Source organism: Oreochromis niloticus, linkage group LG20, assembly GCF_001858045.2.
Source record: "Oreochromis niloticus isolate F11D_XX linkage group LG20, O_niloticus_UMD_NMBU, whole genome shotgun sequence".
Classification (NCBI taxonomy): Eukaryota; Metazoa; Chordata; class Actinopteri; order Cichliformes; family Cichlidae; genus Oreochromis; species Oreochromis niloticus.
The window spans coordinates 20,256,070-20,278,732 of record NC_031984.2 but is presented as its reverse complement, the minus strand read 5'-3'; the positions used below and the strand labels follow the sequence as shown (position 1 = coordinate 20,278,732).

General features: G+C 40.6%; 1 protein-coding gene and 1 non-coding gene across 3 annotated transcripts; one reads left to right on the top strand and one right to left on the bottom strand.

Annotated features, from left to right (window-relative positions):
- Nucleotides 1–4,544: 4,544 nt before the first annotated feature.
- On the bottom strand, nt 4,545–19,302 carry avpr2aa (arginine vasopressin receptor 2a, duplicate a). Of its 2 annotated transcripts, XM_005478102.4 has the most exons (8): nt 18,432–19,302; nt 17,500–17,569; nt 14,007–14,105; nt 12,311–12,690; nt 9,403–9,648; nt 9,068–9,214; nt 7,488–8,040; nt 4,545–6,403 (listed from the first exon to the last, which is right to left on the bottom strand). In XM_005478102.4, exons 4-8 carry the CDS (start codon nt 12,686–12,688, stop codon nt 6,204–6,206), a joined length of 1,524 nt encoding a protein of 507 aa, XP_005478159.1. In that variant the 5' UTR covers nt 12,689–12,690; nt 14,007–14,105; nt 17,500–17,569; nt 18,432–19,302; the 3' UTR covers nt 4,545–6,203. The 2 variants fall into 2 exon arrangements, with proteins under 2 accessions (XP_005478159.1, XP_003448210.1); XM_003448162.5 differs by lacking the exon at nt 14,007–14,105 and having other exon boundaries at nt 18,432–19,299.
- Nucleotides 10,721–10,792, top strand: trnac-gca (transfer RNA cysteine (anticodon GCA)). The gene has a single exon. It is a non-coding gene; the product is annotated as a tRNA-Cys (tRNA).
- Nucleotides 19,303–22,663: the final 3,361 nt, after the last annotated feature.

The window sequence follows — 22,663 nt, the reverse complement described above, 5'->3', positions numbered from 1 at the left end:
GGCAGATTTATCTTTTAAAATGCTGAAGTAGTTGAATCGTATCCCATCTATGGGTGGCCGAGTCACATGAAAATGTCTCCACCTTCCCTAACTCCCATGCAGCCCCAAAAACAGCATATTTAAATCTGCCTGTTAACGTGTTTACTTTGCAACACGTACAAAGCTACAGTAATTCAAGACGGCCTTGGGATGAGGGAAAAATAAATCTATCTCAAGGAACATGAGCAGGATAATCCTACCCAAAATTAACAAACCAAAATATCTGTGGAGTTGACATAAAAAAAGAAAACCACATGTCAGTGTGGTTTTTCTGTTGTAGTCAGACATGTTTGCTTCACTTGGTTGGAGGATGAGTAAATCCTTTGTGACAGTAACCGCCTCGGCTGTTGCAGTCCACTTAAAATCTCTCTTGATAATCTAAGCATTTCTGTTCATAAATCCGGTTCCAATAGAGAGGTTTTAAGGCTTAGTACGTAGTAAATATCATTCGTGCTAGCTCACAAACTCTTGGAAAAACAATTCCCTTTTTTCTGTAAACATGTTCAGCTTGGAGGCTGTGGCTGAACTCTCAGTGGACATGATGGCTATTTCTGTCAGCGCAAGAGAGGCAGAGCTGTCCCACTGGTATTCCTCGATAGTCACGGAGAGCAGTGCATTAAAGAAGGCAGCACGTCAGCAGCTTGTGTCCTGTCACATTTTCTCATAACGGGGACACACACATGCACACATGCCAAAAAAAAAAGAAAAATCTGTTACAGATGTTAATTCTGTGAGCAGGCAGTGCGGTAGCTTGCATTTCCTTTCTAAATTCCTGTAGTGCATTGCACTGGTTGAGCACACTGTGGCAGCTCTGTGCTGCTGATGGAGATCGAGGCTGATGCCAGCTTCAACTTTACAGGCAGATTGGATGTGATTTTTACTGGTTATGGTTTACTAATGTTATTATTATGTTCCCTTATGAACTCCATGCCCTCCTTCTACATCCAGTTTATGACATAGAGGTGCTTAGGGGAAAGTCATGCTGATGTGATCTAGTTTATTACAGAGACTTAAACTTAGCTTATCTATTTCTGTCTGTGCCCCAAATAAGGTTTAGCAAAGACTCTTCACTCCACAGAAAAACAATTTAGCATCTACAAAAACAGCACAACTGCAGCCTCTCGCTCAGTCCTATAGAGTTAATGTATACTGCAAGTAAAGTGATCTGCTCACATAAATACTGCACAGTGTAGAGAACACAAGGAGTTTCTCAGATGACCGCTTCTCTGCTGCTTTGTCATCACACATTCACACTTGTGGTTTAAGTGCTTTAGTCTTCTGGCACCTCGACAAGGAGAGAAGAAAGCCATCGCAGTGTTGTTAATTTAGAATAGACAGGGGCTGGAAGGAATCCAGATGTTGCCTCACAGAGTCACCTATTGGACTGTGGGAAGTCGCGGACAGCTGGATGGAGGGATATAAATGGAACGGACAAATAAACACTCAACAGAGGCCGGCGAGTCGAAACTCTTGCTTCTCTTTGTTGTGTGATGAAGTTCAAAGTGCGTAACTCCAGCCAGCACATTAGTGGCCATGACTGCCGATGAGGAATGAAATATTTTGAGATAAATGTTGTCATTTTAGAAGGAATGCTCCGACAGGAAGTCACAGTTTATTCTGTCAGTGGCGAATTATTTTCCTATATTTTTGTTGGTTTTTTCCGATTTGAGAAAGTAATTTACAAGGTTGTGTAAACAATTCAGTGCCATTTCTATTTATTTGATTACATAACCCAAGCTTTTAGTCTTGATTTATCAGTGCAAAACATCATTTGTTCTTAAACATCTCTCATATATAGCCTTTTATCAAAAGTTCAACTTTATTATTCTTACATGAGACAAAACATTTTGTTGTGAAATAAGGATAACTGCAGAAGAATTCGTGTGTGTGTGTGTGTGTGTGTGTGTTTGTGTGTGTGTGTGTGTGTGTGTGTGTGTGTGTGTGTGCTCTGAGGCAGAGAAAAGCTGCTCTGACAGAGGTGTGTAAAACACACCAGCTCCGGCCACAGACTCCGATGGGCTTAGCGGGATTCAGCAATGTGGAAACCGGCATTGCACAAATGATTTTCACATGAAGTCAGGCTTTTCTGTCCATGCCATAGGCATCGTTTTTCCTGCTCGTTCCTCACACTTTTTGCAAAGCAGAACAAAGTCAACAAAGTGTGAGGCTAACTCAATAATCACAAAGCAGACTGTATCTTTTTACACTGGCTTCCCCTTCCTTCACTACAATAACAGTTAATGCTCCGGTTACTTCATGGTTTTGTTCGTACAGAGGAGGGTGTTAGATGTATAGTTGCTCCAGCCCAAACAGCTTGACAGTGTTTGGGGTTACCGTAACTCACTGTCGTTTTCAAACCTCTGCGCTTTTTTTTCTCTGCATCTCATTCTTCTTGTCCTATTTGGGAATCCTCTCATCTGCTTTGCATGACAATGCAGTTTGCAGTAAAAAAAGAACCATATAAGGGAGGAAATGCCTTTCACTCCTTTTCCACAACATATTAAACATCCCATCCACATGCCACATCAGAAGGACAATCTCTTGTTTGTGTTTGCATATTTGCATGCGTGTGTCTGTGCATGTGTGCATGCACTTCTTGCAGCTGGCCCAGAACTATTAAATGGGTGAAGACACATAACAACAAATCATATCTAAGTGCATAAATCTCGTGGAAGCGTGTTGAACAAGCTCCTGTAAAATGTTTGTGACACCATGCACATGCCCGTTTGTACTATGAAGAAAGCAATGTTGCTGGTGAGGTGTGCGCACAACTGTGCTTAAAGTAATGAAAACAAGGTGGCTGAAAGCGATAAAAAAAAAAAAAGCTAACCTTGATCCTTCTGGCTCTCGGAGAAAGAACGTCTTTTAAATCAGTAAACACTTACAGACTAAGGAATCATAATTGCTGCCAATAGAATAAAAGTGTGGCTATATTTAGCGAACAAGAAAAAAAATGCCCTTGGAAAAAGCCGCATTTAACTGCCCCCTTCTCTGTAAGCTGAAACAGTAAATGCAGATAAATTTTATGTGGAAAACAAAACAAACTCCCCCAAATAGTTTACCATCTGTTTTAAGGCTAAAAGCATATAAACATCCTCTTGGTGTTAAAACATTTTAAGATAGAGAAAAAGAACAAAATAAAACACTTTTGTGAGAAGACAAGATAAATTGGGGAGCCTGTTTCTCTTGCTTCCTCTGATAATAAAGCTTGATGCTCTTTCCTTACGCAGACACAGGAGTCGATCTGGGCCAGTTAGGCCTCCTGGTGTCTTGGAATGAGCCTCGGCCATCATTAGGTCTGCAGAGGGGTCTTGGGTTAAGCAATGCAGACGCATTGCTCAGTATGGTAAAAGTCCTGGCTCCAGGTCTGATTTATACCGGCTGTGGTCAAGGCTGGGGGTCTCTGTCATTCTTCAGAGCCACTGGTTGCACTCCTTGGCTGAATTTAAATTGATTTGAAGAGGGAACTTGCCCTGTTTTCCTGCGCTTGTGACAGGCTCCCTGAGGGGTAATTTATTTCTTTTATACCCCATTGCAGCCACACGCCTGGAAGGAAATGCTGCCCTAACTGTAATGAAGAAGTGACCTTGAGTTTAGCCGTCACCCATGCTTCTGCATGGAAACCGTGAGCATTAGGACATTCAGCATAAATATACACACACACACGGCAAGATTATAAAAACAGCAGTGACCTACCAGTTAGACCATCTATCATATGCTCTGACAAGGGCGAGATGGTGGTGGCTGTTTCAGTGAAAAATAGGAAATGCCAAGTCTTTTATAGGACTACTCAGGAAACTAAACTGGCTCTATAGGAAATTCTATCTGATGATGGGTCTATTTTTAGGGGATATTTAAAGGTGTTCGTGCTATCCGCTTCTCAGTCAGTTGAAGTGCATTTATTATTTAGCCGTTTTAATGCTCACTAATGGCTGTACAGAAAGCACAATGCGCAGCTGAGGAGTGTTCGGCCTCTCCCATCGATCTGAAAGGCTGGATGAAACTGAGGTTTGGCCCTTTGCGTGGAGAAGAATCATCCTCTGACCTCTCAACTTCCTGCTTGGTAGAGAGAAAAATACATGAACACCCTGAAGGTTTGGGAGAAGTTCATCTATTTCCTGATATAACAAAGTGAGACACGGGACATTGTTGCTGCAGAGTTTCATTTGGCTGACAATCAAAGCAGAGGCTTGTGTCTGGGGAACAAGTTTGCAGTGGCGTGCTGAAAACCCAAACACCACGGCCACGCAGAGGAAAAGGTGAGGCTTCTCCTTCGACCCAGACAAGTACTCTTGAGATACCTTAAAAGCATGCCGGTATGCAGACTCGAACAACAGTGTTCTCTCACGAAAAAGAAAGATGCACCAAAGTGGCTCACTGTGAGTGCACATCATTTAAAAAAAAAACAAAACAAGATTATTTTCAACAACATCTAATGGATAGACTGATCAAATACGGTACACACAATGTTATCACATTTCCTGTATGTACAGTAGCTTATATAATTATGCTATTGTAAAAACATACCATTAGAATATTTAAGTGTGTCATGCAGCTGAGGGCCATAATACTTTACTCTGTGCACAGAATAAAATGCAATATTATAAAAACTGTACCTGGAAGGCAGAAACAGGAAATAATATACCTATATACTATCTAAGTATACATTAAATATATATATTTGTGTGTACATTTTCATTTACACAACAATAAATAAATAAAGAGATTAAAGAACACATGGCTCATGGTGTGATATAACATATCCTATGATCCCTGCTCTGGAGGTATGCTCTGTCTAAAAATAACTTGGCTGACATCATATACAGAATAATCCAGTGAGGGAGGCCCCCTCTAAAAATGTCTACTGACATTACAGGCACTTGGTTTGGACTTGGAGTATTTGCAATATTCATGTGAAGCGTTTTCTTAAATACTAATTGTTTCTAGAGCTACACTAACAAGTAGGTTGGAATATATCTACTGATAAGACTTTAAAGTCAAGCTTTTAAAAAAACAATCTTTGGTTTGACACCGCCTTGTTTTCTTTCTTCCTTCTTTCTTCCTTCTTTTTTTAACTACACTGTACCTCAGACCATTGCAGCTGGTTATTAACATTCAGCTTTTATCTAGCACAAAATGTAACATTCTCTTATGTGTCTGACATTTTCAATAAATATACTTTACACTGTTGATCACTGTACACGGAATGCTGATAAATACTTCCCATTTGTTTCCTTCCCGAGTTTCTTCTGTGCTGTGTTCTCGTTTCATGCTTTCAGAAAAGCATGACGGGAAGGTTATTTTATGTGCCTCTTATGGCGTGCTTGTATAAAATACAGTCACATAATTGTGTCCCAGTTGAGCATGGAAAACCAGGTTTATTTTGTTGTGCGGTGCTTTAACTCTGCTGCACCGTCCTCAGGAGTGACTCTTAAGCCCATCTTGCTAACAAATCACTATTGTTGGAACCTGGAAGTGAATTCCTTCTTTGCCTCAAGCATCCGTCTCTAATCCTTTCTTTCTTTCTGTGGAATAACAAAGTTTGATCACATTATTAGATTTCAACTACAGTCCTCCTGGGACCACTGCTGTAACATCCATGACATCCCCTGTCTGTTTTCCTGCAGTCTTATTCTCGTGTACTGTCTGCATGTGCTTCTTCTCTCTTCCCTCCTGCTTGGTTTTCTCTGCACCCATAGTTTTGTCTGCTGCTTTATACATTAGGCGTGCCATTAATGTAGCAATCCACCCCTTGCATTCCTGCTGCTCTACTGTATCCGAGCAGGGTAAGAGACTGTGTGCAGTTCTGTTCAACAGCTACTGAGGTGAAAATGTTTTTACCTTCCAGTCCATTTTACCACACAGATCCACCGAAAGGCTGCGTTATGAATGGTGCTGACATCTTCAATGACAGCCGTCCTTACTGCTGGGGTGAATAAGACAGGTGATTACAAATAGAAGTCCTGGTGAGAAGACAGCTGTCCTTTGATGCTGAAAACATCTGGTGGAGGTCGACACAGTGCGTTCTCAGGCTGCGATGCTGGAGGCGGTGACATCAGCAGAGTTGTATGCAAAAGTACGTCCTTGCAGTGGGCGCGTGTGCACCCATGCATGCCTTTCGAGCATGTCTCTGTGTGTCTCGCTCTCCAGCTCATCAGTCTTTGTCAGTACAGGCTGTCCTTGGTGGTGGAGGTGTGTGTGGTGGTAGAGTCGTCAGGCAGGGAGCCCCGGCGTCCAGATCTTGACCCACAGTGGAGCAGATTTTGCAGCTCTCTTGACACGCTGCTGGAGAAAGCCGTGTAGATCCATGGGTTGGTGCACGAGTTCAGACTGGCCAGCAGCATCAGGATAGTAAAGGCCACTCCTGCAGAGGACACACACCGCCAAAAAGACAAGTCCAAAAATACATTTAGGTGTAAAATGATAATTTTCAAATGTACAACCTTTACGTTGGAAGGAAACATTCCTGAAAAGGAAACATTAAAATGAGGACAAACTAAGGACAAATCACAGTGTAAGTCACATTAGTCTCTCACCCCTTACGAAACAAACATAAAAATGTGCAAATATTTAGCAGCAGAGCACTATGCATTATTTTGTTTTTATTCTACTTTCTTCAAGAATTTGATTATAAATATCCCAGGGGAACAACACCACACATACTTGCTCCTTAATATTTTTCATTTCTAATAATAAGTCTATTGTGCGTTAGGCAAAACACACTTATTTCACTGAGAGCAGCTGAGAACAATGAATGAGACCATTCTGATTTTAGAATACTAAGCTGATAATAATCAGCTGAGTGTGGGGCTGTCTGCCAATCAGGGCTTTTATTTCATGAGAGTATGCTAATCATGCTTGTAGCTGCATGTGAGTACACTTTGTGTATGCATCTGTGCTCGTGTGTGCGTGTTTGCATTTGCGCTTGTTCCCTGTGTCTGCTTATGATTTTAACTATGCATGCCAGCTGCTGGCACAGATCATTGTTGACGAAATGTCAGCATCTGGCTCTGTTTCAGACTCTACGGGGGACATAAACAGGTTATTTACTGGCCTCTGGTGTTTGTCTTTAGTTTCAGCTCAGGAAAAAACAAACTTGTTTGTGACCTTGTATTGTATTCTCTGTTGAGACCTGGAGCTTGTACTTAGAATAATGAGTTAGATAGCCTAATATTTGGAACCACCAAGATGCTCAAAAGCATTGATTGGAGTTTGCTGTTAAAAATAGGAGCTTTTCAATTAGCTTTTTGCTCTCTAAAGTGCAAAACAGGTAAATTAGCTCCATTAGGGCGATTAAATAGATTATATGAGCTAAGCAGAATCAATCCATCTGGGGTAAACAACATAAATGATTCACCTGATGGTGCAGATGTTTGCTTTCATTTCTTTTATGGGGTAGATTGGAAACATAAGTGGATGTTGCATCCATTAAGATGTTTATGACTAACCTTGGTCTGGAGGGTCTGGATCCCAGGCTGCCCACAGCTGGACAATGAAGAACGGTGACCAGCAGATAGTATACACCAGCACAATGACCAGGGTCATCCTCACCGTCTTTGACATGGCTTTAGTGATACTTGGTGGTGGGGTGGCGGGTCGGTGAGGGGGAGCATAATCAAGGGAGCAGCGAGGAGAGTTGGTGTAGGGCTCCTGGCAATCCGAGCTGTTCACTGTTTGCTGATGCGCTGTTGTTCTTGTTGTTGTCACATGTTCCCCGTGGCAACTGTTACACTGAATATCAGGTGGTACATAGTCATAACATCCCGCTTGGCTGTTGAGTGTGTTATTGTGGGGGTTGTTATTTGCACCCTTTAAGAGCTGTCCTCCTCTTCCATCCCAGCCTCCTCCTCCAGACGCCTGTCTCCCCCTCTCTCTGGATCGCTCGTCCTCCTTCCTAAAGCTGTGAAAGCGGAAGAGGATTTCGTTTTTCTTCATCTCAGCCATCACCATCCTCTCTGACTTCAGGTAGATGTTGTTGTGAATCTCGCGGAAGATTCTTATCTGAAATATAAGAACATTTTGAGAAATTACAACAGCTCAGTGAGAGGGAAAACTAGACATGCCATCATTCACGACCTAAAAGGCCCGAGGATTACGTTTTATCATGGGAACGTAGCAAATTCAGATGCTTGTGTTTGCTGCAGACTGTCCTGTTTGCAGTTTATGCCAACACTGAAGGGAAATTTGAAATGTAAAAAAAAGAAAGAGAGTATGTGTTGGCCTTAACCATCAGCCATAAACCAGTGTCAGGCATTTTTATGTAACATTATTTAACGCCACGATTCCTTCGCTCTATTACATAGCTACCATAAAATTTTATTGCACCAAAATGATTTGTGGTATTCTCCAGAGAAACCAAAACAACGGCATGAAATCCATTACTAATAGGCGATTCATTCTTGGAACTATTTTTACTTTGATTCTGAAGGTTTGTTACAACTGTCATCTGCTTTAGGTGCAATGTAACTGGAAGCTGCACATTAATCCACCTTTCCATTCAGTTTATGGGATTTAATCGGGCGAGTCACTTGAAACTTTCCAAATTACCTCCTTCAGCAGAAATAACATCATTCTCTCTTCCAGAAACGTTCTAAATATCCCTCTGGATTTGAAATCTGATATTGAAAATAGTGGAAAAAAGGTCCAGAATTCTATGTTTGGCACAGATCTGGTACATTCCTCTCCCTGGCAGGATGTTCTCAGACTGGGCAGGCATCTCGGCAGTAGACCTCCAAGTGCTGTGTTAATTAGGGGAAAAAGCTGGACCCTAGAAATATCTTTCCCTAAATAGATCAGGACTGATGGGAGGCACCCCAGAATGTCATATCTGCCTGGGGATGCGACATAACACCAACCACAGTCTCCACAGGTTATTGAACAATGTGTGCCAAATACACTCTTGAAACCAAAACAGCATTTCATTCATGCCACAAGCCTCATTACTGGATAATGTTGCTCTGAGCATGTAATCCTATAGTCAACACCCTTTGCGGACAGTGCAGAGTTCAGCCAGTACAACTAGAATTACCTGACAGATGGTAATGATGAGGGCGGGCAGGAGGAATACAGCTACCGTCATCCAGGTGACGTAGGCTTTCAGCCCCCACAGCTCAGCAAAGTGACCCCAGCACTCGAACTCGCCGGGAGCCACTTCTGAGCGGGAGAAGATGAACACCTGACAGAAACAACAAGAGAAAAGTGGTCAGCACACCCACAGACACTGATAATCTGCAGTGATCTCTTGAAGCTAAAAATAGACAAACATCTTGAGTTCTCCTGTGGAAATCAAGCTGTGTGTGTGTGTTCTTGTGTTGTGTGTGAGTGTGTAAGGTTTTGTTTGCCTGTGTGTTCACCCCTTCCTACCTGCGGTATGCTGAGGACCAGTGCCAGGCCCCAGGCCACCATGACAGGAGTGTTCCAGCGGGACACTGCGCCCCCTCGGTAGGCCTGCAACGGGCAGCAGATGGCATGGTGCCGGTCTACTGTCATGGCAACTATCATATAGGAGGAAGCAAACATACCAACAATCTGCAAATACTTGACGGACCGGCATAGCAAATCCGGCCCTTGAAACTTCTCTGTAATGTCCCATATTAGCTGGGGAAGAACCTGAACACACAGATAAAAAGTAGTTATTTTTAAAATAAGTGTTTCCTAATATATTCAGCGTATCAACAAGAAGTGCCTGTGCAGCCCAAACCCAATTTAGCACTGTGTCCGAGACTGTTATCTGAAAACAGCTTGAGCACATCAGTAAGCCACACCATGGCACTTAATGACATGTTCTTTAATATCCACGACAAGGGCACTGGACATTTTTGACCCAAGCCTGTTTTTTTTATTTGTTTGCTTTTACCTCAAAAAACACCAAAGATATGGTCATCCACATATGAAAGCAGTTCTAAAATAAAAAATCATTTACTCCTGTTTGAATGATGTTTATGATTGCATTGCACAGCTGGACTGGGAAAAGCTGATCTTTTTTATATATATATATATTTGACTGCCATTTTAAGAAATTTGTGCAGCTGAGTCATCGAGAAGCCAACTGGGTAGGAAAGCAGCAGAGACTTCAGAAAGAAATACAGAGACAATTCATTACTGTGACAAGTCCTGACAGAGCCTTCACTGCAGTGGTTTTTTAAAACATCTGCAAACAGACATTGAAATACACTATAAGGCAGACAGTTTGTACAGTTACTACAAGTTCGAAAGTGACTATTTGGTATGACCAACTTTATTCTTCAACACAGCCTGAGGTCTCTTCGTGAAGCTTTCTTGTAATTTCTTTAAGTAGTCTACAGGAATAGTTCTCCAGGCTTCTTGAAGGACATTTTCTGGATTTTGGCCACCTTTAGATGATCCACACTGCTTCAGTAATATTGAGGTCTGTACTCTGGGGAGGCCAATCCATAACTGATAGTTTTTTGTTGGGTGTTTTGACCTGACCTCCTCCTACAGTACATATTGACATTTTGAACTAAAAATTTAAAATATGGATTCATCCTTCATTCATCCTGTTGCCACTGATTTTCGATTCAGTTCTTGTGTAGTTTGGCACACATCGACCTTTTCTTTCTGTTTCCCTTCCTTAAGAATAACTTCCACTGAGACCATTTTGATTAGGCTTTGGCAGTATAGTATATGAATCAACTGAAGGGCCAGATGCCTTTATCGTTGAGGGGGTATAGCTTAGTGGTAGAGCATTTGATTGCAGCTCAAGAGGTCTCTGGTTCAATTCCAGATACTCCCTGTGGAAGCTTTAAAAAAAGAGAAAAGCATTCTTCTTAAAGCATTTTCCTTTCTTAAAAATGGCTTCTTCACAGCCAGCTTTCCACTGAGATCTTTCCAACAAACAGTAAATGGATCATTTGAAGGGTCAGATGCATGTGTCAAGTCTTTGCTGTTTTGTTTTGTTTTTTTCTTATTTCTTAAGGACACAACTTTGAGATACTGTTCATCTGCTATTGACTGTTGTTATTTTTTAGGCCTACCATTTCATCTTTGTCTTCCAGACCTAAATTGTTTTTACATTTTATTTTAAGTTCATTTATTAAGGACTTTTCACGGACAAGCGGTCTGTGAAAAGGAGCGAGACAAAGATTTCACATGCGAGAGCAGTTGGGCAAAAGGAGGCAAGAACCTGACTGATTTTAGAAAGTAATTCAGCAGGAGCTATAATCATGGTCTCAGTCTTGTCAGCATTTAAAACGAGGTAATTACTAGAGAGCCAGTCAGTATTCTGAGTTAAGCTGTGGACTAGGGTGGACAACCTATCAAGCTGAATGTCATCAGCATAGAAATGATTAAAAAAAAATGTAATTAAAAAATTGAATAATGCCAGCTAGAGGAAGCATGCAGAAAGAAAATAATAATGGACCCAAAATCCCTGTGGAACCCTACAGGTTAGGGAGGAAATGTTAGAGGTGAACTTGTTTGTTCTAACAGAGAAGGTCCTATCAGAAAAGTAAGAAGTAAATAAGTCTAAAGCACAGCCAAATTCACCAGCCAAAACCTTAAGCCTATAAAGCAGGATTTTTATGGTCAATGGTATCAAAGGCTGCAGTGAAATCAGGCAAAATGATTACAGAACAATTCCCTTCATCAGAAGCCATTGAAAGATTGTTATAGACCTTCAACAGCACGGTCTAAGTGGAACGCTACTTTTGAGAGCAAGACTGTAAAGGGTTAAAATCTATCATTTGCATAGTAAAGATCAGAACTTATTTTCTGCTGTTTTTTCTAATATTTGCTTATAAATAGTAATTTTCATTTTTTTTAAATTACCACATTCCTTTGAAAAAGGTCAGGTACAAGGACTGGACTGAAATGACTGAAAAAGCCTCCAATGGCCAAAGACATACTGGAGAACTGTTGCTCATGACCACTTTAAAAATTACAGGAAAGTTTGAAAGTCTGGAAGCAAAGTAAAAAGAAATGCACAGTATTTATATTATAGGTATTTTTGTGGAACAGTGTATATGGCTGTAACAGATCTAGACAGTATATAACTCACAATTACAGAATAAGCTACATAGTTTAACCCAGTTAAGTGAAAAAGAAATTCCCATGGAAGATAAAAATCAGTATTAAGATGAGCAAGTTTTCAGTGTGAAAAAAATTAGTTAGTAAAGATGAAATATTTAGACTTGAATAAAGAGTCAAAAAAAAATTACTTATGGCAAAAAACAAACAGGCCTTTAAATTTTTGTTTCATCCACTGCTGTGATCTATGTATATTCATGTTGCTATAATGCCTCAAAGTACTGACCTGAAAGAAAGCCACCACCAGGTCAGCCACACACAGGTTGACCATGAATATGTGCATCGGCGCATTGTGCTTCCTCCGCCTCAGAAGCACCCACAGCACAAAGCTGTTCCCCAAGGTGGTAAGAGCCAGGACCACTGCAAGCACTGCAATCTCAGCCCGGGCCAAGCCCATATCCCTCACCCTGGGCTGGGGAAGGGTGCGAGGTGTGCTATTGGAGCCATTCTCGGGAAAGATGCCAAAGAAGGATCCCCCACTGTGAGAAGTGTTGAATGAGTTCAGTTCAGAAATAAACGAGGAAGAGAAGTTGTTTCTTCCTGTGGGGCCCAGAGCGGAGAGGCCTAACCTATCCCAGTCCGTTTCCAAACTGATGCTTTCCATTCCTGGAAGACAAACAAAGTGTTAATTTGGGAAAACCAATAAAATCTATTGTTTATAGTTTGTATAAACGATGCTCTGCACAAAGACGGTCTGGGGGAGTCAATCTGCTGCAGGGCTATATGACTGTCCATGCGCGGATTTTGGCCAAGTCCAGATTATTATCAACAGACAATGAAATTGCACTGAATTATTATATCTGTGCATCTTATTGCATTTCCTGCAGTTGCCTAAAAAAATGCACTGTTCCTTACAGTAATGCTGAGAATCCAAAGCAAACACACACACACAGATTTTTCACATAAGCTGATGCAGATATAAATCACAGGAACTCTTTGTTGTTGGATTATCAGTAACAGTTTCACGTCATGTACTACAAATAGCTCCTGTTGGGTAACCTCACCAAATTCAACTCAAAGTAATGAGAGCCAGACACTCTGCCAATCATGCAAGTGTAATTATGTCTCAGATTTTTAATAATTCTCCTGTCTGTTTGTCCATCTCCCAAAGCTTCCCATTCTATCTGACGCAAGTCCAGTTTGGTTTATTTTCTTTCTAATTCTTTCTCAAAGTTGATTTGACAGCTTTCCCTCCTATCCCACCACCCTTATTCCTTCACGTCCCCTCTCATAATCATTCTCATCCCATGCTTACCCTGTACATTCCTGTTTTCCCCTGTTTTTGTTCCCCTCTCTCCAGATTTTCTCTCATGCATCCAGGCGTTCTTTTCTCTTCTCTCTCTCTCCCAATCTAAATTAATTTTACGTTTATTTTTCTTTGCTTATAAATAAATGGCTGAAACGAACAGAAAGTTGATAGGAATTAGATGACAATTTAAGAAACAGAGTCATGGGATGTAGAGGGCAGCCTTGGTCAAATAAACTGCATGTAGAGTAGCGTCTGAGAAGGGGGGGGGTGGAGAGTAGCGATACAGGCGGTGAGGAGAGAGGAGAAAAAACTGCCCAGAAAAGGTAAAAGAATTGATTTTTGAGGGAGGGTGATTGTGGCAAAGCATAGCTCCAAGGAGAGATGTGCACTTTTAGTTATTTCGCTGTGAGTGATGATTGACACCATGTTGATGTAATATTTTGACTAATATGCTGTGGAGTGGTTGTATATCTAAATGTGCCACTGAATGGGTGATAAGAGAGCTTCCATTTCCACCTGATTAAAATCAGGAGGAAAACTGTTGTGAGAATATTGAACAGTTGAGTGTGACTATACATGACAAGGTTGTTCTCATTATTACACTACTAACTAATCACCAGTTAGTAACAGTGGACGCACTCCTGGGTGTGTAAGATAACACGGCTGAACATACTGTCAAGCTTTACATGCTGGCTTTGCCAGAGGAATGTAATCAGATGAATGCATGACAGGCCTGGCCTGGTTGACTTCTCTTCCCAGCACAAAGGTACAGCTGTGGGTGAAAAGAAGAGTATCTCAGTGGGATCATTCCTCAGAAAACAGAAAACTGCTCTTATGATTTGAGTGAATCCCTGCTGCCACACGAGGCAAACACAAGACTGCCATGAATGTCCAAACTAAGTCAATCGTTTTCTTTTTTTATTAACATTCCTGTATATTTAAAGGGTTGTATTAGTGGGAAGGTCGATAGAGGAGAGGATCAGACGTAGCAATAACAGTTGTTTTTTTTTTCATCTTTGTTAATTAAGGGTGTAGACAACAGGGCCCTTTTTCAGTAAGGAATCTCTGGGCCTTTTTTTGTTGGGTTCCGAGGAGCCTTGTGCCCCTCTCTGTAATTACAGTATAATTCATGAGAAGGTTCTTTGTGCGGCTGCACCCCCAACCTAATTTCATTATATATATATTTCCATGTGATTCGTTTTTGATGTTGAGTCTGTTTTCAAGTATGCCTCGGTGCAGATAAGGTGCAATGATTCTTAGGGAGTTGTCACAATACCTGAAAGTCAAATAAAAGCATTGAAAACGGCTAAGCAGGAGCAGCTGTTAAGGTCCATCTGTCTGCAGATGACCACTGATGAGTACGTGCTGCATTTCTTTCTTCAGAGCAGATTTTTATCTTCGTATTTATGACATTGTTCTGAGAAAATCTGAATCCCTTGTTTACCTAAACTCCCGAAGAAGAAAATATGCTGAATGCTCTTTTGCATTGCATGTGTATCCAAGAAATCTCAGTGAACTGTCTTCAGATTGCTCAAGCTCATCTACAGGAGACCCATGCATAGCCTGAAACCTGTGCCAGGAGTGCTCTCTGTCATATCATGAAATTTCTTAAACTGAAGCTGCACGATGAAGGTAAATAATGTCTGCAGAACATTGCTGGGTGCAGTTTAATATATTCCAAGCAGACCCCATTATTTCCATCTGTCTGACTGACTTAACACAAGTACAAATTATTCTTTGTGTGCAGACTGTAGACAGTACTTCTAGTAAAGTACGCTTTCTGTCTGATTGATGATGGAGTCAATCCCTCCCTTGCTTTCCTCTCCAGAGGTAAAATGGCATGCAACCATCCATTTTCATAACCTCTCCATGCTGTACTGCTCTCATAGGCATGGGGTTCACGCTCACAGAGCCTCAGGGTAGAAAGGAACATGTAGTTAAAGTGCACAAAAACCATTAAAGATAGCATCCACTCACATCTTTCAACATCTGTGTCATCATTTCCAACTGTTCACACGTGTTTTGGTCATTCCCTTTCACAAACTACGACATGTTCAACATATGCCAAGATCCAAATACCAGATGTTTGAGCCAAAGTATTTTTAAACCATTCTGAGGTGTGTTAAGGAACGAATGTCTTATAAAACCATGTTTTAATGTCAGTATTACAGTGTGTCACAAAATGCTTTTAAAGGAACTAGAAAAAAAGGATGCTATTATCCTTTAAGGCAAGACTTCACCCATTATACACTCTGAAGGAGGTGCTTGTGCACTTGGTGGTTTAATCCAAACATAATGAAAAAGCCATCACCTCTCTGCCTGTCTTGTCAGCCCCTGGATTAGTTTCCTTTGACCAAGTTGACCGAGGCTGATTAATGAGGACCTCTTTGTTCTCATTACCAGCCTAGTCTACGCCCAGACGACCTGTGGCTAATTTCTCCTTCTACTCAGTCTTCCTTCTCTCCTCTACTTTTTCCACCCCTTACCTGTTATTTTCGCTACACTTTCATCCACCCACTCCATTTCTCTGATTCTGATTCCCTCCTAACCATTCCACCACCTGTGATCACAGACAAAAGAGGAAGCCGTTTCTCCTGCAGAGGAAACTGGCTCTGAAATGTTTTTTGTTTTTGCTTCATTTTAATCACCGTCCCCATTAATTGACTTTGGCAGCAGGAAACAGGATTAAAAAGGTCTGGCCCAATCTGAATCCAAGTCAACTGAAACTAATAAAGCAAGCTTTAGATGACAGCGTGTCATATATTTACCTTTGCTTTTCCGCTGTTTTTCTTCAATGTGAAATTCATGCATGACAAAAATGAATCATGTGGTGTCACAGACCGGGCTGCGTGGCATTTCATCTGCATGATAAGGCAGCCACGGCCACGTTTTTCTCTTTAAGCCCCACAAATCTGTAAATTAGATCCCTGCTCGCACCCTCGCTGCGGCATTAATTCACCTTCTGAATGAGTCGGGTCAATGACAGCTGGATAGTTTGTGTATATTTATGCATTTCAGTTTGTGGAGGAACCTGCTGTACTCATTAAAAATCACATTCACGGTTCTCTATTTGAGTACATGTCACTCAGGTTCGCTCTCCACCACTAACTGCAGCTCATATGAGCAATAATACAAATTATTCTTTTACTGTCTTCAACCCCAAACAGCCAATTAAATGATAATTATGCAGGGCCACATCTCATTACACACAGCGATTCAGTCACTGCTCATACATATTTTGTTACTTTAGTCGCACACAAAGATTACAGTCACTTTGTATCAGCTCAGCTCAGGTCAGTAGACAGAACTCATGCAGAAGGTCCAAGTCCCCTTATCGTTACTGATAAACCCCGTTCATTAGACCACTGACTGTTTTTCTTGTTATGTATCATTAACTAGCACACCACCAACAAGCAAGTGACCCATTCAAAATGGGATCTTTTTTTTTCACATCACATATAGCTGATAAAAAATTCAGAGTATTCCCCCTGAAGATTGGAAAGTGGGCTGCAGTGTTACCACATCAGCTAAAACAGGCCTGGAGTTGATTTGGTCAGAGCTGCAGCACATGATGAAATGAACGCAAGTAAATGATTCCCTGTTAGAGACCAAAATAAATCGACTGTGAAAATAACCGTGATGATGATTTTTTCCTGATGGAGGCTACAGTCAAGGAGGTTATTATTCGTGCATAATAGTTTGTGTCAGGGAGAAAAAAAAAAAGAAAGAAAAGTTTGCGATATATGGTGGAAAAAACCTTTTTCGATGACTTTGGTTGATACAAAGAGCTTCCTGATCTCAATCATAAAAAACACGTCTGCCAAAAAGCAATTATTTGATTTAACTTACAGACAAGAAAGTTGGGGTTTTGTTGTTGTTGTTGTATGGGATCTGTTTTTGATTTAACTTAAACACAATTTTTGATTATTTCTTCACTGTTAGGAGGAAATTTACCATTGTGATAATAGGTTGTGTCAGGAAATAAATCAATGACACTTGAATATACAGACGTATGCATGCCGTCCATTCACAGCTTGGGAAAACAAATCTTTTGTTCGTCTAAAGCCCTTTGAGTTTCCTTTAAAAAAAATGTGCGCAGGGCACGCACGTGTGCAAAAAAAACTCACATAAAGAAGAGCAACCCAAGGTGAGAAGTCGCCTCTTACCTTGTTGTCAGTGCATGGTAAGCATTCTCACGCTTATCCTTTTCTGTTGGCTTTGCTCTTGTCTTTGCGACTGTGGGACAGAGCGTTAAAAGCCGTCAGCATTACAGCTCATTTACGTTACAGGCAACAACAGATAACATTAACATCGTGACAGTTCCCCTGAGCTTTTTTAATCTGTGGAAAAACTAACAGGACCACATCTATTTTCAATTAAGCTCTGCAATGAATTACATCTAATCAAGCACAATAACATACATGCTTTATGTTAAGAGAAATGACATGCTGAAAGTAGCTCTGGGAAACAACTAGGTTAGAATGATTTAATCACATCTTTTATTTCTGTTATTTGGAAAATTAGCCTGATTTAATTGTGGCATTCCATCATTTGGAATAATTTTGTTTAATCAACCCAATAATTTACTACTTTGATTTACAGTCATCAGAGCACTTTTTAAAACAGGTGTACTGTTTCCAGAATATAAGATGTGTGTTTTGTTCATTTTCTTGTTAAATAAAATATGTAAAATAAGTATAATAAAATATATTTTCACTGTCTACAAACATGAAAGTAATATTATTATATTATTGTATTATTATTATTAATGAGGAAACATGATTCTAAATACAAATATAAAAGAAACTGATAAAGCTCAGCCTGTTCATTAAAATTCTGCACACTGGGCTTTAATGGCATACTTGAGTTTTGAGCATAAATGAGATACTGTAGCCATACAAAGGCATGACCTAGATTGGGTTGTAAACAAATTGGAGGAATACAATGAGAACAAATTTAAGGCCCTGCTGGAAAGTTTTTCAGACAATGTTAAATAATGATTTAAATAATTAGAATAATTGTACATTTAACATAATAAGTATATGTTTAGCAAACAAAACAAATCAAGCAATCATTATGGACTCAATAAGGTACTTACTTGTTCTACGTCAGTGGTGCATTTCTGTTATATGTCGCTTAATTTTACCCAAATTATTTCTTCTCAATCCATGTCTCTCCTTTTAGCCTCAGCTGACTCCTGAATGAATTAGGCAGCACAGAAATAAAAATTACTCTTCATCAGAGTCAGGTGTTGGTCAGTGTTAACAAAAAGTTCTTTAGGGAGCTCTTTGTTATTCCTTTGCCTGCTGAGTGTACTCTCCTTGAGGTGTTGTAGTTCATTTGTAGTTCATTTTATTAAAGTAATCCATTTGATAGCCATGCGTGCCCTGGGTCCATTTGCGTCAGGTTATGCTTTTGCAATCTGCTGTGCCTTCACTAGCAGAAATGAATTTGATCTCCGTCCGTTCCTACCTCCCCCCTCTTCCCTCCACAGCTATCTCCTCCTCCTCCTAGGTCAACCAGCTTGTCCGCCAGGACTGAGGGTGGAGCCTGCAACCAGGAGTGGTGCAAGAGAGAGAGAGAGAGAGAGAGAGAGAGATCTAGAGAGAGAGAGAAGGGAAGAGACCTGTTTTGTCATCCATACCATTGCACTGAAGTATGGTGTCCACTCAATCACCGTGAGTCACTGGCAGACACAACCATCAGTCTTTACATGCAGAATTCCTTTATATAATATTACAAGTAGGCAGTCCAGAACAGATACCTGCTGATATTATAAAAGAGAATATTCAGCTGTTAATTATAGCTCTAAATCCAGCTTCCCAGACACCCTCAGCTCCATTTCCTTCCCAACTCAACAGTTGAGCTGTGTCAAGAGTCCCCACATGTCAGCTGAGGCTCAGACAAACCGCCCACTCTCACATTTGCTCTGTCCGGTCTCACAACAATACTGCCGTCAAAACATAAATCAGAGCAAACAACACAATGTGCTAGAAACATATTTGAATTCCCATAGAGATAAAACTAAGAGGTGAAATAGCCAAATGTTATAGTTTCCTAGAAAATGTTATTATGAATTGGCAGAACATCTGCTTGCAGAGATGTGTAGAAGAAATTCTACAGTGTAGAAGAAATTGTAGAAGAAATTTAAAGGAGCTTAATCACCGCAAATGCTCTCAGGGCAAAGAGGCAAAGCATATTGTGCTGCCCAAGATTTATATTAATATCCAACACTCTAAAAAACAATCACTGACAAAGAAACACACTAAATGCACAACCACATGCACACATTTGATATGCTGTAAATGCATGAATAACATGCATAAAAGCATGAATGTAAGCATCACTGCATACCGTCCAGCTTTATTAATATTGTTTCAAAGCACAATCAGAAAAAGTGAGCGCTGGAGAAAGAGACACAAACACACACTCCTGTGTTCAGGTGTGTTTGTGATACAGAGAGAGAGATGGTTAAGATGGAGAGGTACCATCCCGCCCTGTAGTGATTTATTGCTTGTGTAGTCACTGATACATGCTGCTTGTGTTTTTATTCAAAGCTCTCTCCTGTCCTCTTCCCTTCAATCTGATTTGTTGCTGAAGGGCAAGGGCCGAAGCAGTTCCACCTAACTAGGAATGCCGAATGGTTGACTCAGCTGAGCCAACTTCAGGTCCCACCTTTGGCACACAAACACGAGGCTAGAGCACAAAAACAAAACAAAAGTGCTTAAATGCCGTCTTTCAATTTGGATTTCAAGGCTCTCTCGCTCTCACACACTCTCACGCGTGTTGGTAAGGAAATTATGTTGGCCTGCACTCAACCACTCGAAGGTGTACACAATGAGGGAATTCACAAATTCATACTGGCAGCCACTTTAATGCGCAAACTTTAAATTAAATAAATCGAGTCCAAACAGGCAAAGTGATCTTCCCAAATTTATTTTGACACGTAAATTGCAGCTTCCCCTTACTTTTCCCCCAAAAGCTAAAGTTAACAAGACAAACTATAGTGAGCTGACATTTTGCAAATATTATATCGTTCCAATTCTGTGGCCCTTATGCACACATACAAACACACACACACACACACACACACACACACACACACACACACACACACACACCCTTCCCTAGCGCCTTACCCTAACCCTAACCATTAAAAATGAATGCCTAACCCTTACCCTAAACCTAACCATAACCTAATTGTAACCCTGACACTAAAGCCACATTTTGAGCCTCAAAAATTGCTTTAAATGCCTTCTAATTTGTGAGGACCGGGTTTTTTGTGTCCTCACAAAGATAGCTAGACAGGAACAGACACACACACACACACACACACATACACACGCACTCAAACACACACACAGATCTAGGCACAGATAGCATGGTGCACTAATGGGTGACTTTCAGCCCCAAATCCACTGATTGCTGTCCAGCAGAGTCTGGATTGTCCCATGATGTCAGAAAACTTGGCCATTTCCCCCCAGTGCTGCCTCCAGGTTTACAAACGAACTATCCCTCAGCCAAACCATTTCATCCTGCTGCTGACAAGGTGGGACTTTAAGCTCCCTGGGAATGTCTCAAATCTGGTCTTAGAGGACATTTTGTCCCAAATATAATCCACAGTCCACTTTATTTATTTAACAGCCATACATCACAACGGATGACCACAGGAAAACTGAGGGAACTGTAAGGAAGGACATTAGCCGTATAATTAAATTACCTCGACTGGGAGTAAGTTTGCTCAGACTGTTTTTTTCTTTTTAAGGTCATGTCAAGAGAACTTTGTTGAAAAAAAGTTACACTGTATGAAATATTTTATTTGGAAATGTAGAAGCTCATCAGGTAGAACATCTTTAGTTAATTATATCCAGTCGCAGGGCAGCACTTAAGTTTAAAAGGAATGTGGGGACCTTTAAATGTTTCAATGTATGACAACCCTTTCCTCTGAGATTTTTAACTGGATGTTCTCCCACATGTTTGGGCTTATTTCCAGCTCCTACGATTGCGCCAGAAATAAAAATGACAGCTGTTTTCCTCTGAGAGAGTGTCTCTTCTGCAAAGACCCTTTAGTGAATCTTCTCTGGAAGCTCTTAATTTGAACATAGGTGTTGACAAATAACAAAATTCTGCATTGAGGTAGTTGCGCTGAGGAAACTGCTTAATGGGGTGCCCCTTATTCTGGAGCAAAAGTTTTGAAATACACTGAATCAAATCCAAAAATGATTCATCAAATTTACTTTTCACTCCAAGGTGTTTGGCTTTATCTCCCACACCTGTTAGAGACCACAAACACAGCTACCCTCAACCTCAAAAGAGAAAGAGATGAGGCTTAAGCGATCTTTGCTCAGAAGGACAGCAAGTACAGCCGGGCCATTTGTCTTCTTGCAGAATGGCCTGAATCCGCCCGTGCCTTTGCTTAAGAAGCGCGCATATCACAGAACAACACCTGGTTTGACAAAGTTGGCGAAGAAAAGTTAAAAAAAAACATCTGAAGGAATCGTTAACTGTCAGATGAACCGCAAATAACAGAGACAAACAAAGAATTTGAGATTTATCTTCTCTGAATCTAAAATTACCAGAAAAGATGCCGAGGGAGACGTCTTTGCCATCGACGTGCAGTTTTACTTCTATTAAAGGCCGCTTTGCTGTTACTGCTCTCAGAGCTCCTTTCCAGAAGAATGCCAGAAACTTGAATCTGACAGTCCTTTGAAATCCTCATAACTAATTTAACAGAGCTGCAGAGGTGAAAAAGAAGTCATTTAACTAACTTTATGTTTTTTTTCCCCTCACAAACCGAGTGGTAAAGAAAATATATGAACTGTTTTGACTGGCCTTTCTGCCTGCACACCAATACAATGGAAGTGAAATCAATTCTGTGTGGTGTTCACTGCAGCAGTTACATAAATGAGCATCAAGGGAAACATCCCATCCAGAAATAGTTTTTCTTTGACTCTAGTCAAACCACAAAACATAACTATTTCTTTGGGAGAGTAGTTCCACTGAACTTTGTGTCTGCTGAGTTTTGCAGATTGTTTTTTTTTTTTAATGTTTAATATATTTCCATTCACAAATAGTAAGGCAGTGCAGACATATCTGATATGAATATCTCAAGCACCTGGGAAAAAATATCTCAGTGGGGATTTATGCACCTGAAATGGATCAAAGTGGATCGCTTTCTCATGTCTCGTTTTTATAATTTTTATAATTTTATTTTATATTTGCCTGATTTCATTTTTTAAAATTAATATTCTATTTTTCATACCCCTGCATCCTTAAAACTCTAAACTCTTCCCCTCCCTGACCCTGCTTGAAGTCTCTTCCTGTTAAATG